A 14,723-nucleotide genomic window follows, 5' to 3' on the forward strand; every position below is an offset into this window, starting at 1 on the left:
AGAACGCTTGAATCTCCTTGAAGGCGTATGTCTCCTAACTGTTTCTATGTGTATGACAGGCGCTTCCCTAATAGAAAGAACACGACGATCAATGTTTACTGAGACTGACCTCAGCAAATCTTTCCAAGACCTGCCGGGGATCGGGGCAGCAATACCGCTGGCTGAGCCTGCTTTCCTAGGGAAACAGCAGAGATCTCTGGCTCACGTATCTGAGAGCTGCGAGAGACATCGCATGCTTCCTCTGCCCTCCTCAAGGAATGCCTCTGCCTCCGCTCCGCTCCCTCCCGCAAGGCCAATGACTAGTTTGGGGTTATCAGGAGTCGGGAACCCTGAGAGTCAGCCCTGTTTTGGGTCCTGTTTCACTGGCACATCCCTCAACATCTCCAAAATATTGCGACCCTCAACATCAACAGCTGATTTAGCATTCAGACACTTCGAGCTGTTTTCTTTCTCTGGTGCCAGGAGGGGAAATGCACCAGAGAGAAGAAAGCAGAACAAAATACCAGAACACACACCGCCTGAAGAGGAGATGGGAGGCCGAGCAGGAGGTACGCGCTGACACAAAGACAGCCCAGGTTGAATGGAGCTTATCACGGATGCCTTTCCTTTCTTTTTTTATTTTTTGTTTTTGCGGTACTCAGGCATCTCACTGTTGTGGCCTCTCCCGCTGCGGCGCACAGGCTCCGGATGCACAGGCTCAGCAGTCATGGCTCACAGGCCCAGCCGCTCTGCAGCATGTGGTATCTTCCCGGACCGGGGCACGAACCCGTGTCCCCTGCATCGGCAGGCGGGCTCTCAACCACTGCGCCACCAGGGAAGCCCGGATGCCTTTTCTTGAAGGCAGGGCTGCACTGACCTCATCCCAGATGCCGGAGCTGTCACTGTTGATGGCACAGGTTCAAAGCCCAACTCCTCATCTACCCCATCAGCACATTCCTGCTCTACGGCTGCCTATCTCAGTAAGTGGCATCCATTTCCTCCCAGTTTCATGGGCTCAAAACCAGCTCCCTCCTTGGGCTCTTTCCATAAAAGCCAGAAGGGGGGAAAATAAACAATCGAGATGGGAGTGAATAAACAGAAAGGACCCCTGAAGATCTGAGACACCTGAAACCAAGCGCCGCCCTACGCATCCCCAGCTTCAGGAGCTTCTGCAAAAACTAACACCTGGGAAACAAAACGAAATGGTCTGAAAAGAGCCCGGGTTGCCCGGCTGTGGCAGCAGGCACCCCGAAATCTCTGGGTCATGAAAGCTTGGCAGGAATATCCTGACGGGGCTGGCGCTGCCCAAGACACTTGTCTGCTCTGCTTCCCCAAAGCACATAGAAAACACATTTCCCTGTTTAATAGACTTGTGAGCTCAAATGAACGTGTCAGAATGCTAATAAATAGGATGGAACCTGCTAGCCCAGCAAATGTTAAATTTTGCATAAGGAGACAGTATCCCTAACTCCTTGGTAGACGCTTAATGAATATTTCAGACAAAGAGCCCTGGCAGCTGCTCTAAAGGCTCCCGATGAATTCAAGTGGGTTTCTATTATTGCCAGGATTAGCCTCCCCTGGTTTCCTCCCATTTTCTCCCTTCTCCCTTCCTTGTGCAGGACAAAAGCCCCTCCGGACTAACCAAGCTCCCTGAAGCTTGGCCACGGAGGGGGTCAGAGCGTGGGGTGGATCAATGGACCAGGTTGAAAAGGGTTCCCCCCAAATTCATGTCCACCTAAGCCTCAGAATGTGACCTTCGTTGGAAACAGAGTCTTTGCAGATGGAATTAGTTAAAAAGTGGTCATACTGGATTAGGGTGGGCCCTAAATCCAACAACTGGTGCCTTTGTAAGAGAAAAAAGAGGGTGATTCAGATACTGACACACAGAAACACGCACAGGGAGGAAGGCCACACGACAGCTGCAGTTGAGACTGGCGTGATGTGGTTACAAGCCAAGGAACGTCCGGAGCCACCAGAAGTTATTAGAATCAAGGAAGTTATCGGAGTGTGGCCCTGCGGACGCTTTGACTTCCGACTTCTAGCCTCTGGAGCTGTGAGAGCAAACGTTTCTGTGAAGACACACAGTTTGTGGTACGTTGTTATGGCAGCCCTGGGAACTCAACACAGTCAGAAGAGCACACCTACACATTCCAATGTATATGAATAACTCCCTAGAAGTAACCTGAGCCGATCATTTCAGGTGATGGTGGCGGTGGACAGCATTGCCCCACCCTTTTAATTTCATTAGCAGAGACCGCAAACCTGCCAGGAGTCTTGTAAGATCAGGCCTCGAATCATTTGACTTTCTCTCTACCTGCTGTCTCAGAGAAACTCTCCAACTTCATCCAACTCTTTTCCACACTTACTCAGCATTCCCAGCACATCCAGGTACGAGACAAACAGATAAAAGAGACAGAAATACAGTGAGAGAATTTAAAAGATGGAAGGAAGGGAGGGAGGAAGGAAGACAGGGAACCAAGTAAGAGCTTGTGCCACCTGGTGTTCCTTCAGGTGGGTTACCATCCACGGGAAGACAACGTTTCAAAAAAATTGTTAAGCACTGTTATGGGCTGAGTCGTGTCCACCTGAAATCCATGCTCTGAAGCCCTAAGCCCCAGTGCTGAGAATTTACCTGTATTCGGACATAGGGTTTTTAAAGAGGTAATTGCATGAAAATGAGGTCATTCGGGTAGACCCTAATCCAGCAGGACTGGTAAGAGAAGGAGATTAGGACACAGACAGAGGGAAGACTGAGGGAGAAGGCGGCCGTCTACAAGCCAAGGAGAGAGGCCTCGGGAGAAACCAACCCTGCCCACACCTTGATCTCAGACCTCAAGCCTCCGGAACTGTGAGAAAATCGATTTCTGCCGCAGAAGCCACTCATCCTGCGGTGCTTTGTAAGGGTAGCCCAAGCAAACGTATACAAGTACCAGACTGCCTCGAGGCCTGGGCCCCATGAAAATGCACTCCAAGTTAACTGCCTAGCTCAGAAAATCGGGACAGGAAAAAAAAAAAAAGCAAATAAACAGGAAAAGTGCTGTTGGAGTGGTATATTTGAGGCAGGCAGAATGTAACATTCATCAGAAGCAGAAGAAGCTATAAAATGTATCCACCTAGTGATGTTCCCCTGATCCAAAACACTCGGGCCACCCACGGACAGCCCTGTTCCGGAGGGTATTTCTGTACTACCTCCTCATTTTATTTAACTTCCATGATGCTGAAGAGCTCCTGGTAATTATTATTGTTGAACACTTTGCTCTTTATCCTCTGGCAAAATAGTTTTGGGTTTGTCTTTTGTTTTGGAATTAAGACGTGGCATATTTTAATAGCCTAAGAGCCTCAGTGCTATTGCCATGTGCTGACAGGTTGGGTTCACGCCCTTTTGAATGAAGAAGCCCAGGTTACAGGCCCTCACCCGGAAAGGACAGAGCAAAGCCAGGACCTGCCTATCTTTCAGGTCCCAGGCAACTCCTCTCAAGGAGGCCAGGAGAAGACTTGAAAATGTCCCCTGACCAACCAGTTATAGAAAAAAAAAAAAAAAAAGAGTCTAATTGCTAAAACCACATGCCAAGACATTAAATTACATGAATAACTGTGATGTCATTCTTTCATCTGTAGAGAGCTTACTGATAAAAATTCAAAATTACGAATAACCCCTCAGAGACTTCCCTAAACACATTATTTTGGAGACCTAGTCAGAAAAACAAAAAAAAAATCAAAATTTCTCCTAAGAGCTACATCTGGCTCCTGATCAAATTTCAGTGTACTAAATTTGAGTGGAAATATCGGTGACAGAAGACAAGGAAGACTTGGAAAATTAGAAGATATGGGAGAAGAAAAAGGTGATTGTCAGAGGAAGCTTGAAGCTGTTTTAAAAAAGTCCTCTTTGCTTCCCTGGGATTCGGCTATTTTAAAGGATTTCAGTGCCAAGGAAATCTAGGAGCTGGGAGTTGAATACACGTGGCTGGTCTCACAGAGCAAACAGGCAGCTGGCCTCCAAGAAGGGATCTCACCCCACAGCGACGGCTTCCCGGCCCCAGGCCCACACGTGTGCTGGAAAATATAATCCTCCAAAGGCCAACCAGTGTGAAAACCCTTCAGCTAAAGAAACTGTCCCCGGTTAAGACGTCACACATGAGCGGGAGTAAAACACTGTCGATAACTGATGCCTCCACGTTCAACAGCTGATCAAGTCTGTTCCCAGAGGCACCGAAGGGAGGATACTTAAAGGCGAAAATAGGGGAGAGGAATGATTCCAAGTGCATGATTGAAAGACGACAGTATGATACCTGGAGGAGAGATGGGGGCGCCTTGGAGAGGGGGAAGGGCATCAGAGCACATCTAAGCGCCTTCCTGACTCTCAGTGGACAAGCCCTGTAGATGCTCATCGGGGGGTCGGGCACTTGGGAACCTTGAGCTGGAAAAGGCAAATTCTGTCTCCCAAGATCAGTTCTGGTTCTACGGGAAGATGCCACCCAGCAAGTCCGGAGCACAACCAATGAGGAATTCCTAAGATACAAACAAATACACGTGACTGGAGCTGGCAATTCCTCCAAATTTGTAAGCCCCTTGACGCTAGGTCTGCATCGGTTTTGTTGTGCAAAACATGGTTTCTCATCTGCCAGGCTGTCCAGGTAGAATTATCGTTGCCAGGTGAATTCTCCTAACATAAAAGAATAAGGCCTCAAGGAAAACTGTGTTTCTAACCAGAGTTTCCTACGGCTTACTCTTGCCTGACTTAAATCCCCATTCACTTCTCCACCCAACAAGCTTTGGAAAGGTTTATAGATAATAAACAGAAGCCACTTCACAGCTAATTTCCCAAATTAAATCCACCTCTTTCTCTCCTGGAGAACAATGCCTACTTCTGTTCCTTCCACAGGTACACAAAATTACAGACAGTCCTCCACCTGCCATGATAATGGATCCATGAAAAAAAAACCCTTGAAAACTTTCAGCTTCCTCTCTCAGAACAAACAACGTATGGAAATGGGGCAGTTAACAATTACCCTTCTTTTAAAAAAAAAATGGTTCTGGGGCTTCCCTGGTGGCGCAGTGGTTGAGAGTCCGCCTGCCGATGCAGGGGACACGGGTTTGTGCCCCGGTCCGGGAGGATCCCACATGCCGCGGAGCGGCTGGGCCCGTGAGCCATGGCCGCTGAGCCTGCGCGTCCGGAGCCTGTGCTCCACAACGGGAGAGGCCACAACAGTGAGAGGCCCGCGTACCACAAAAAAAAAAAAAAAAAAGGTTCTGACAAACCCAGGGGCAGGACAGGAATAAAGACGCAAACGTACAGAATGCACTTGAGGACACGGGGGGGGGGGGGAGGGTAAGCTGAGACGAAGTGAGAGTGGCATGGACGTACATACACTACCGAATGTAAAATAGATAGCTAGTGGGAAGCAGCCACGTCGCAGAGGGAGATCAGCTCGGTGCTTTGCGACCACCTAGAGGGGTGGGATAGGGAGCGTGGGAGGAAGACACAAGAGGGAGGAGATATCGGGATATATGTATGCATATAGCTGATTCACTTTGTTGTACGGCAGAAACTAACACAACATTGTAAAGCAATTATCCTCCAATAAAGATGTTAAATTTAAAAAAAAAATTACCCTTCTTTAGCCTAAAGAGAATACTAGTGAGAAAAGAAAAAAAAAAGTCCACTGGAGGCTGAATGGGGGAGGCTGAGGCAAAAAAGCCAAGTTCTAGATAAACACTGGGGTCGTGAAGCCATCTGAAGTGTGATGGACGTTGTAGATCTTTGCCTTCCAAAAACACATATCTTTTTGCATTAGATTCCAAGAGGTTCATAAACCCTTTGGCGCCCACTCATGGACCCCAGATGTACAGAACCCCTGGCCTCGTTTCTAGAATTTACTCGACAATAGAATTGCCCATAGAGATGTACGCATGAAAGTGCTCTGTGCCACTTTCTTTATAAGAGCAAAAGAGTGTAAACACCCTAAAGGGCCATCAAGAGGGGACTAATTAGGGAAGATCATGGCCAAGAATAAGAATCCATGAATGCCCAGGAAACAAAAACCAAAATGTGTTATTAAGTGAGAAACACAAGGCACAGAATAACGGGCCAAGTATGATGGTATAAACATAATATTTCTGAAAGGAAACACAAAAACCTAGAAACAGTGTTTGTGTCTGAGATGGGAACCTAGACCGTAAGGGATCTGAAGGGATCTGAAGGTGGAAGAAAATTTACTTTTATTTGTAATCCATGTTATTACTTTCTTAAGTAATTAATTAAAAGAAAGCTAGCTGGAGAGAGAGAAATAGTTGAGGGGGGTGGGAGAGAGAGAGAGACAGAGAGAGAGACTGACTTAGCTAGACTGGTCTAGCTAAGTCCCAAAATATCCCCGGCCCTGAGAACAGTTGATATTGTAAAACGTTTGGCACCAGGACATACACAGGAAAGCACTCATAAATGCATAAATGCTTTCCCCAGCTCGGGCTGCTGGCGATGCTCAGAGCAGCCGGACCTCCTCTCCCACAGCATGGATTTTCTGGCTCTTCCTCTTGTTGAACCAATTATGGGACATTATAACAGCAGCGCCAACGTTACTTCTTAAAGGCTGATGTTACTCACTAAACACCCATTAAACCCATCTCCGGGCTCCATTTACAGCTAGCTCAAGGGCAAATCCAGATGGTACAAATAACAGGTATTCAGACTTGATCTGCACAAGGCCAGTCATCAAATAGCCATTACCAGTTGTACAGTCTTCAACTGCCTGACAGCCACAGGTGTGCGCAGGTGGGAGGAACAGCAACCTTTCCAGAGGTGGCTTGGTTCCCTCGGTCTCTGCAAACCATCTCTGTGCTCCCCCAAAGGCTGCATTTGCCTCTGTATCTGAACAGTTAGCAACAACGACTGAGGGTTGCTTGGTAACCTGGTAACAGGCGATGCCTAGGTGTTTCTGAGCAGAGGACGGGATTGCATCGTCTCCCACGCAGTCTCTGCTCACGGCTCCACACTGGGGTGGCCAAGAAGATCCAGCAATCCTGGGAGACTTTCCAGGAAAGTCAACTGCCGCTGGCCCTATATTCCCATGGCCCCAGAGGAAAAGGTTCATCTCAAAGGGATCGCCCTTTTTACCTTTTTTTTTTTTTTTGATCGATTGACAGGCACTGAACCTTCCCGCCTGTGGCCTTGAAGATTGAAAAAAATGGGATAGAATAAAATCTAGCCAATTTCTTCATCGTAGAGAAGGCTCAGAATTAGGAACGTAAATATGGCATTAGAGTGATTTGGGTATTTCTGTCTTATTAAAAAATATACTGGTCTGTAGTTTTCTTGTGATGCCTTGATATCCATTTGGTATCAGGGTATTACTGGCCTCAGAATAAATTAAAAGATGGTCCTATTCTTTTTTTTTTTTTTTCCTTGCGGTACGCGGGCCTCTCACCGCTGTGGCCTCTCCCATTGCGGAGCATAGGCTCCGGACGCGCAGGCTCAGCGGCCATGGCTCACGGGCCCAGCCGCCCCGCGGCATGTGGGATCTTCCCGGACTGGGGCACGAACCTGTGTCCCCTGCATTGGCAGGCGGACACTCAACCACTGCACCACCAGGGAAGCCCTCCTATTCTATTTTTATAGCAAAAAAAAAAAAAAAAAAAAAGAATCAGGACCATAATGTCTTCATAGCGGATCACAGGAGCTCCACGACAGGATAGCTGGGGAGAATGGAGAGAAAGCCTCCTGTCCCTGTGTTTCCATGACTCGGCATGGAAAATGACAATCTCTACTGGAGGATGGTGCCCCACGCTGGTCACTGGACAGCTCTTGACTCTCCAGTAAGAGGAGAACAGCAGACAGCACCGAGTGGTCCTGATTTGAGTATGAATGACAAGACTGACTGCACACAGCGGGCAGGTTTTCGTGCTAACCCTCTAGTACTTGAGCTCACGTTAGATGGATTTTCGTTTCCCGATTACATCCCACATCCAAAGCGGTCGGCGGCAGTGAGCCGCAACCCAAGTGGAGAAGGTATTCGAGTTCTCCATGAATAATTCATGCAGGACATAAGCTGAACGCAGAGAACTGAGAACTGGCCGGGGCATCGCTGTAACTTTTGTACGTTTACTGTACCGCGGTCTAGAGATCACCTCTGCCGACACAGGGTGGAAAGAGCAAATTAACGTCCCAGCCCGGAAACATGAAAGGACTTTCTCCCTTAAATCACTAATGTGAAGACAGCGACTGGTCACCAGTCTGTTTCTCTCTGCCGCACCTAAGGGAGAACTCCAAGCGAGGCAGGAGACAGCCACTCTCAACATCCTTTGCCTGGTTTTAGTTCCCGAGTCTGAGATTTACAGAAGTGGGGAGGGGGAGGGACAAACGTTTCACAGTGTTGGTGGGGGGAAGGTGGCGCTTGCCCGCTAAACGTGGGACTTGAATAAATGCAAAGGAAAAAACAGGCATCCACCTCTCCTGGTGCAAACTGGTGCTTAAATTAGCCAACTGCCCTGGGTGAGCCATGACCGGGCAAGGAGCGGGGGAGTCCTACACGGAGACTGGAAACTGGCATAATCCTCTGAACTCCTTCTCAGGGGGCACTGGCCCAGTCTGCACTCCCCCGACAGAGATTCCGGAATTCCTACCCTATTCCTCTTGAGGGACGCACTCCCTCTAACTTAAGACAAAAGGCATGACTTTGCCATCAGTGTTTTCAGGTCTTCTGGCTCCAAACTCAATCAGTGAGAGCAACAGTCAGTTTCCCCAGAGGGACCAAAAAGATGAAAGCCACGTAAATGGAAAGGAACATCCAGGGTCCGTCAGGGAGGCGGAGACAGAGGGACAGGTGCCCATCCACTCCAACCCAAACCAGCCCAGTCCCATCAGAGTGGCCCTTGCCCACTTGTCCAAGTTGGAAGAGCAAATCAAAAGGCCCTGTTACCTCCTGTGCACTAGGCAGGTGGTTTGCAGAACCAATGGGGAAGGAAAGCACGGGGCCAGACCCTGGCTCAGCGCCGTGCGACAGTGGGGTGGGTACTTTGCAAGGACAGGACAGAGCACCTGGCATTTCCCTGCCATCCCTCCTCCTGCCACCAGGCCTGAGTCTCCCCTGTCTCACTCGGCCCAGGGTCTGCAGCAGGGAGCTTGCCTGAAAGAAGCCCAGCTCTACCTATCCGGATGGAAAGTTCACTCTCGGGGAAGAACGGCCTGGGACCCTCAGCATCAGACTTCTTCATCAACGCAGGGTCGAGATTCAGTGCCAGGGCCATCTGGGGGTCTTCTGCTGCGCCCTGAAACGAGAAGCAGGGGCATCACTGTAACACCTGTCTGCCTTCATTCCCCCGGCCCCTCCAGCTCCCGGCAGCCAAGGTGCTTTGCCCTTCTCTACCGAGAGCCCCGGGCCAGCCTAGTTCCCGGGCCAGACCCAGATGTCAGGCTGGGCTGAGTCAAGAGCAAGGCGACAAGCTTTCTGGCTGCAGAACTTTGAGGATGACAACAGCGGGACCTGAGGCCTCGGTGCTGATCCTAGAAATGGGAAAAACACACACTGGGAAGGATCAGGTCGAACATCAAAGCCCCCTCCCTCCATGATTCATCACCACTGGGCAGATGGCAGAAGGGACTCAGTTCCCCAACTGTCAAAAGAAGCCTGGAGGGCAGGTCCGCTCAATGGCAGCCTCGCAGCAGGAACCAAGGTCACCACCTCTCCAGAGATCAAAAGGGGACGAGAGTCAAACAAAAGCACCTCAAAGGAGGGCAACTGACAGTCGTGGAGGACACAGCACAGCTGGAGGCAAGCCGAGACAGCCTTAGATCACCACGTCACCCTTCTGCTTTGTACATAACCAGTCATTTTGACTGTTTTTGCATTAACTACGCAAAGTTTGATTTTGACCCCCATGTTTATTTAACAAATATTTATTGACTGCCAATGGTGTGGATACTTGGTGAACTAACGAAGTTCTAGCTCTTATGGAGCTTATGTTCCAGTGGAACACAGGAGGAGCAAACAAGTGAACCTACAGCGGGGCTGTGAGCTTCTCCTCCAAAGACATGGGCAGGAACCCTCTGACCCTAAGGGACGGTGAACAGGATCACCTCGATGGGGAAAGAAACAGCAGATGTTTTTTGAAAACCAGGCAAAAATAGTTCTAAACAGAAGTTTCCATTTAAAATGTGTGTCCCAGGACTTCCCTGGTGGCGCAGTGGACAAGACTCCGCACTCCCAATGCAGGGGGCCCGGGTTCGATCCCTGGTCAAGAAACTAGATCCCACATCCATGCCGCAACTAAGAGTTCACACGCCACGACTAAGGAGTCCACGAGCCTCAACTAAGGAGCCCGCCTGCCACAACTAAGACCCAGTGCAAATTAATTAATTAATTAATAATAAATAAACGTTGTGTCCCTAATAGGGGAGAGAAGAAGGCTTATTAATCCAATCACTGAAATCCATCTATTCATAAGCAAATACTAAAACTGTTTTCTTGGGTAAGTTTCATGAAGGAATCTCACAAAAGTTATGCCTGGCTGTGTCTTACACACACACACACACTCCTTTTCACATTCTTTTCCATTATGGTTTATCACAGGATATGGAATATAGTTCCCTTATAATGCACTTTAATAAGGGTACCGACACCTCCTTTAACTTTGTTTTAAATGGGAAAAAAAAGCCTGGTGGTGTGGTTTGAGCTGCCCTCATTAAAGTTCTTAGGACCCTCTGTAGAATCCTAGGGGCTGTGGGATTTCACCTGCTCTGTCACTGAGAGAGGCACCAAGAGAGGCAGACTGTCCCACTGTATGAGTCAAGGTTGACGCTGCAGATGGACGACTCTTGGGGACAGAAGGGACTTGGGGAAGGCCAGCGTCTCCCCCCACCCCACCCCCACTGAGTGACAGCTGGTGTCTGTGCCATGTGCCTCGGGCCACACAGTCGCAGCTCTTTGTTTGTTTATAAGCTTTAATTATTTCTAATCCTACATCTCACGCTGACATCTGAGGAATCACTGCAGCCGTGAAAGACGTGTTTCGCTAGGAGAGTGCGTGCGTCGGCGGGTGTTTCTTCCTTTGTCTTGCTTCTTTTTAGAATGTGATTGATGCGGAGCTGGGGGAAGGATATGGAAAGAGAACCACTTCATTACAGCAGAGATCGGCCACCTTAATACGCTCAGGGCTGCTGCTTTGACGGGGGCCGATCAGGCGGGTGCAGCTGGGAGAGACCCTGGTTTTAATCGAGGACAGCAGTTTTCAACTGGGGTGTCTCTGTCCGCAGGGGACATCTGGCAGTGGGCGTGTTTGTATGTGGGCGTGGGGGAGAAGAAGGGTGTGGACACCTAGTGGGTAGAGGCCAGCGATGCTGCTAAAAGCCCCATGTCATGCAGGACGGCTCCCACCACAGAGGATGATGCGGCCAAATGCCAATAGTGTTGAAGTTGAGAAACCCTCTGCTTCAGAAAGATTTAGGACGATGAGGACCTCCCTGTATTGCTGGTCATGCTGAGAATGCACAGACCCTCTTTTTATTGTCAAGATAAGAATTTTCCCGCTTCCTCCAGGAAGCCTGCCTTTCATGTGTTTGGCAAACTTATATTAAGCATCAGCTGTGCACCAGAACCATTTTGGGTCCTGATGGTACAAAAAGCCAAGTCCCCTCTCCTCACGGATCTTCCAGAGACACACAAGAAACTAACAATAAATTATAAAGTCGAGGGCCAGGTCGGGATAATGTTGAGAAGAAAAACAAACTCATCGCCATAGTTACATAGGACAATTGTCATGTGTACCAGGTTCAAGCCCCATGCCAGGCATTCTTCTAGCATCCCCTAGCATCTCATTATGAAACTCAAAGCTGGAGGGCTCCTCCAGATACGGTGCTGAGGGAGGTCTCTCTGAGAAGGTGGTGTTTGAGTAGTGACCTGAACGGAAGGGAACAAGCCACACTGATTTCCGAAGATGGGGTTTCAGGCACGGAGCAGGAGAGCAAACACCCCACACCACGACCCCCCTGCTGGCCATATCCTTTGACCATTTCATCAACCTACATTCCGCTGGCTGTACTGCTTTATTTCAGTGCTGGGGGCGGGGTGTACTAATACGATCCCACCCCAGCTTCACTTAGAGGCTGCCTTTTAAAAAGCTGGACAGAACCCCAGCAGATCCCACTTGTACCCACCCCCGTCCTGGGCACTCGGTCCCACGTGTGGCCTTGGGAAGGGTGGGGCAGCTGTGCAGCGTGGGAGTGGCAGGGAACACCCACAGGGTGATGCCGGGGGGCAGCTTCTACGCCCCGGTGCTCCCTGAGCATCCCTGAGCCCAGGCACCGGCCAGCCTCCAGGGGCTCCTTTCAGACTCCCTTCAGGATTCCAACGTCCCCTTCCTCCACTCTCAACTGCTGACGAAGAAAACAGAGAAATACATCCCTTGGAATTTCAAGGAACAGCCCGGCAAGGGACACCAGCGGTGCCTTGATGGCTTTATCATAATGTCCATGATGTCGGGGGAGAGTCAGGAAGCACCTGCAGGGCCAAGGTGGCTCTCATCCCGCAGGCCTGACACCACCCCTCACTCCCTGGAGCCCTGTCTGCTCACGCGGCAAGGACACTGCAGGTGGATGGGATGCTGCATTGTTTGTTTGTTTTTTTACCAGAGCCTTAAATAAACGCAGCGTGGCCTGTGCAGGGGCCACCAAGTCCCCTGGGGGGGAAATTCCTTCTCTACATCTTCTTGCTTTGCTGAGCATGCCCCTCTTTACTTGATATCAACACTGTCTTTCACTTCTGAGGCTTTTTTTTCATCTCTGCAAAGCTCTTCCATCCGGGCTACCTCACTCAATCTTTGCAGCCCCGTTAAGGACAGCAAGGTGAGGGCGTGATCGCGTCCAGGGCAAACATCTGACTAATGCAAGCTGTTCTCGACTTTGCACCGCGTCCCTGAGAGCCCACTAGGCTGCCCATCGGCCGGGCAATGAGTCACTCTCCTTCCCCTGACTGTTTCATCTGAGTCCCCGGGACTCTGGGCGGCTCAGGGTTGCTGTGTCGTCTTGTAGCTCCCAAATGTCAAGGCACTGAAACACAGGCTGCTTCCCAAGCTACAAATCTCCCTCTCCTTTTGCATCACCTGCCCCCCACCCCCACCCCCCACCGAGTGCTTCCCCTGCCCTCCTCCCCCGTCCCCACCCAATCCTCCAAATCCAGCTCGGTACAGAGAGCAGGGAGGGGGCTGCTGGGAGGCGCCGGGCGACGTCCATCCAGGGCCAAGGAACTTGAGATCATTGTTCTCTGGTGACTATTATTATTATTATTATTAATGGTTGGGGCAAATCCCTGCCTCAGAATAAACAGAGCAACTTCCACCCACTCTGAAAAGACAGCGCCAAGAGACGCGAGCTGGAAAAGCCTAGCACTTTCCAGAAGGAAAAGAGGGAGCGTGGAGAGACAGGGAAAGAAGGAAGAAACAAAATGAGATGGGAAGGGAGGAAAGCAGCCCTGCAATATGCTCGACGTGAAAGCAAAAGAACTTCGAAACCTAATATGTACGTCTCCCCCAAGGAATAAAACCCAGATGCTGCTCATCAGTGTTTGCTGCCCCAGGAAGACAACTGCTGGCTGCTATTTCTACAGCCCCAAAGAAACGAGTCACAAAAGGACTGAAAACCTGGAGCGCAACCCGGCAGGATGCAGGAGTCTCCAAATGAAATCGACGATGGCAACGACAGCCCCCTCACGCAAAGCACAAATGGAAACTCTCCACGAGGTCCCGGAGCCCCGCAGGCCCTGCGGCCCCCAGAACTCAGGGCAACCAGCTGGATGCATTCGCCCGCATCCCAAGAGCATCCTCCCCTACGCTCACCTGTCTCTGGTTCTTCTCTCACTGGGACATACCATTGCTGTTACCAGCCATCAGGGGAAGCAGAGCACATCAACCTCCGATACTCGCCCACGTGCTCGTGGCAAGCTTGACCTCCGCCGGACCCACACAGGCACACCCTCTATCATGCCGATTCAGGCCACGGGGGGTCCTCCGGGATGTCTCTGCGCCTCCCTGGCCCTGTGGAGAGCAGTCTCTTTCACTGAGCTTTGTCAGGGGGCCACAGGTCCCTGATGAAGAGCAAAGGGAAGGTTCGCAGGATTCACTGGTGGCCCCTGCCAGCCACACACAGCCAGAGCAAGGCGGGTGCTCCACCCCAGTGGGGAAGCCGCAGCGCGCCCCTGCCCCGGGGAACCAGGCGCACTGATGCTGGGGGGGGGGGCGCTGGCAGCCCCGAGCAGACTTTGTCTTCTCCCCCCACTGCCCCACCAGCCGCTGCCTCTGCCTTTCCCACTTAACCCAGACACACAGGGTGACGGGAACCAGTGGATGCTGTTTTCATTACTAAGAAATTGCAATAATAATGACACTCATACCACGACCTGAAATTATTTCACATAATGGAAAAAAAATTAAATGACGCCCCTGATCACCAGCCTGAATATGGATAATGCTTACAAAATAGATGACCTTCTCTCCCGGGGAGGCCGGTAGCGCCCTGCTGCCCAGGGCCGGGCGGGCACGGGGCGGTGAGCGGCCGGCCTCACAGCAAACAGGGACAAAGAGTGACAGAGGGGACAAGTAGCTGCTGTCTTCCCTGCTTCGTTTGCCTACACACTGAGGGATCCCGGGTCATAGCCAGGAGCCCTAAAGACAAGGAGAAGGACAACCCAAAGTCCTTGGTCCCTACTGGTTTGTGAAGCACAGTTCATCTTGTCTGAGAGCACTAAGATTGCACCCCAACC

General features: G+C 50.5%; 1 protein-coding gene across 2 annotated transcripts in view; it reads right to left on the reverse strand.

Moving 5' to 3' along the window:
* The window catches only part of SLC39A11 (solute carrier family 39 member 11), a 335,571-nt gene that overhangs the window by 223,244 nt on the left and 97,604 nt on the right, over positions 1-14,723 (reverse strand). The window contains exon 5 of one of the 2 annotated variants that reach the window (XM_082679605.1): positions 9,120-9,240. In XM_082679605.1, coding sequence (XP_082535731.1) covers positions 9,120-9,240 — 121 coding nt within the window. Of the gene's footprint in view, positions 1-9,098; positions 9,241-14,723 lie in introns of both variants that reach the window. The other variant, XM_082679604.1, reaches the window with a different exon arrangement.

Source organism: Grampus griseus (assembly GCF_964374135.1).
Source record: "Grampus griseus genome assembly, chromosome: 20".
Classification (NCBI taxonomy): domain Eukaryota; kingdom Metazoa; phylum Chordata; class Mammalia; order Artiodactyla; family Delphinidae; genus Grampus; species Grampus griseus.